Source organism: Parasteatoda tepidariorum, chromosome 2 (assembly GCF_043381705.1).
Source record: "Parasteatoda tepidariorum isolate YZ-2023 chromosome 2, CAS_Ptep_4.0, whole genome shotgun sequence".
NCBI lineage: Eukaryota > Metazoa > Arthropoda > Arachnida > Araneae > Theridiidae > Parasteatoda > Parasteatoda tepidariorum.
This window is the reverse complement of record NC_092205.1, coordinates 15,344,716-15,347,369: the sequence shown is the minus strand read 5'-3', so window position 1 is coordinate 15,347,369 and position 2,654 is coordinate 15,344,716. Positions and strand designations below refer to the sequence as shown.

Sequence of the window (2,654 nt, the reverse complement as noted above, 5' to 3'; positions counted from 1 at the left end):
AAAAAAAAAAAAAAAAAAAAAAAAAAAAAAAAAAAAAAAAAAAAAAAAAAAAAAAAAAAAAAAAAAAAAAAAAAAAAAAAAAAAAAAAAAAAAAAAATCATTTAAAATTCCAAATAACATATATTCAGAATTTCAAGGGAAAAAAACCCTGTTAAACATATAATGGTTCTTCTAGCATGTCAAATCTTTACTCTGTTCTTAAAATGTGCTTATGATGTTCTTAAAATGAGTTTCTGTTTTTTTTCTCGTTCAAAAAATATGTGCAATAATAGAAAGGGTCTACATTATAGTCCCATCACAACCAATATATTTAACAATCAAGCAATATTATCAAATTTTTAATAATATAATGTTAATATTCATCAATAAAAAATACGACAGTTTACTTTAGGTGTATAGAAATAGAATTGAACTTAAAAGGGCCCCATCATTTTCAGTAGCTTAGGGCCCCGCCAAGCTTAAATCCGGCCCTGGTAACAACCGGTTGAACCTCTTTCCTGGATGCAAATGTTGACATTTAAAAAGAATAATTTAAGTGGCTTCTCTCACACGAACTGTGTATGCTCAATCTTTATAATGTGCCTTTACCTCCCTAAAAATTTGTGAAACACACTATATGAATATTAGACTAGTAATTTTCGTGAATTTTACAATGTAAGTTTCTTTACACGCATAATGGTGCACTTTTTTTTTTAGATAGTCCGAGCAGAGCACCTTTAAGAAACCGTTTCAATTGTAAGAGTAATAATGAATGCATAAAAGAAATGGTGTTAAGCATAACCGCTTAACACCATTGCAACGATACAGTAAGACAGCGTTGTCGTGCAACGAGCCCAAGGTTGTCCTTTCTTTTGCCCATAGTGGCACACTCTCGCTTTCTCGCTCAGTTAACTAACGAGCGAGTTATCTAGATTTTTTTAAAAATTATTATGGATTTAATTCAATATATTTTTAACTCCATTACTCAGATTTGCATAAGAGAAAAACGTACAGAAAGTATGTTAGGAATTGCTTGTATAAAAATTATTGGATTTACTTTTTGGATAGTAATCTTTGCTTTTCATTTTAAGGTTTCAACTAGAATGTTGTGTTCATCCAGCCCAGTTTTGTATTGGATTGCAGCCATGACACTCCTACCAAGTGATGAAAGAGCTAGATTTAAATTTCTCAAAGAACATTTGATTCGACCCGGACTCGCGGGAGACCTACAATTCATGAAAAATCTTTTTATTAAATCTTCTATTTGGGGCAGATTGATATACTGTTACTTCTTGTCTTACTTACTAGTTGGGACTTTTCTGCATGTTAACTTTTTACCGTGGACATGATCTCTTCTGATGAGAGGACTGAAAAAAAAATCAAATTTGATCTTTCTAGTCATTTCACTTGTAATGTTTTAACACTTAATATTAAAGGTACGTGCCGAATGGATTTGTAATGTATTCGATTTAAAACAAATTGATTAATTGTAATCTGTAAAAAGGTGTAGGTTAAGCAAACTCGTATGTAGGATTTCAAATTTATACATAGATTTAAAGCGAATTAATCAAGACTTTAATAGAATTGTAATCTTAGTTTTGAAGATTTAGCATCCAACAAAAGACTTCATTTTGTAGTCTGGAACTGCAAAGAATGAAAAATTTATACTGTACCTGATAATGAGTTTGCGCCAAGTGCATAAATTGATGCACAGCTACTTGTATCATGATTATAGTGCCAAATGATGTGACTGCAATGGTTGTAAAAGCATATGTTTTCTTGTTATGTTCAAAAGCATTTTTATGTTGCACAGTTTATTTTTTCTTCTAAGTTTATTGCGAAACCTCTGATCTTACGTCTTCCAGAGAGGTAATTTGGCATGCATGTATTTCTTAAAAAATGTAAAATGAATTTTTAAAATTAACAAGACATTCTCCTGAATATTCAAAATTAAACGTAATTAACGAAATTACAACTTAATCGTACCAAACTGTGATATAGTCAATAACATTACATAAACATTGCTAAACTTAGGGCTAAGCAATTGAAAATGCATTTAAATCTTCAGGTATGCATCAAATATATACACTTCGAGGTTGTTGTTTTTTTATAGTACCAGTGTATCACTATATTTCTGTTTATATGTTTTTATTGGCATAATCTTTACATTATTTGTTATTTAATTTTTAAATATGTTAAAATAATTATGTATTCATTTTTACGCATTAAAAGAATCATTTTTTATCAAGAAAAGCACTGTTTCATTACTTTAAAAATGGATGACGTCTTTCACGGTTAAGTCTATGTTTCAAACTTCGGAAAAAAGATGAGAAAAATTTATTAAAAATTCAGACACACAGTGGGAAAGCTGAAGCCACAAATTAAAAAAAAAATATTCAGAAAACACGTAGTGACCTACTCCGGTAAAGTATATTCATCAACTGACGCCAAGAAGACACGCGAGAGTCGGATTACCTTCTCTCGATCGCAGTTAAACTAAAAAGTACCGATGTCAGGAAATCAATTTAAGGGTTAAAATAAACTCAGAAACTAAGTTGTCTTGTACAAGAAAGTCTACATTTCTGTCCAAAATTTATTAAACTAAGTTGATAAAGTTAAACTAGAAATTTTGACGGAAGTGTGATGCAGCAACATCACAGTGATTATCCAGAATG

At 30.1% G+C, this 2,654-nt stretch overlaps 1 protein-coding gene across 1 annotated transcript in view; it reads left to right on the top strand.

Moving 5' to 3' along the window:
* The window catches only part of LOC107441578 (phosphatidylinositol glycan anchor biosynthesis class V), a 14,125-nt gene extending 11,893 nt beyond the window's left edge, over positions 1-2,232 (top strand). The window contains exon 3 of the mRNA XM_043051191.2: positions 1,071-2,232. Coding sequence (XP_042907125.1) covers positions 1,071-1,328 — 258 coding nt within the window. The 3' untranslated portion in view covers positions 1,329-2,232. The remainder of the gene's footprint in view (positions 1-1,070) is intronic.
* Positions 2,233-2,654: the final 422 nt, after the last annotated feature.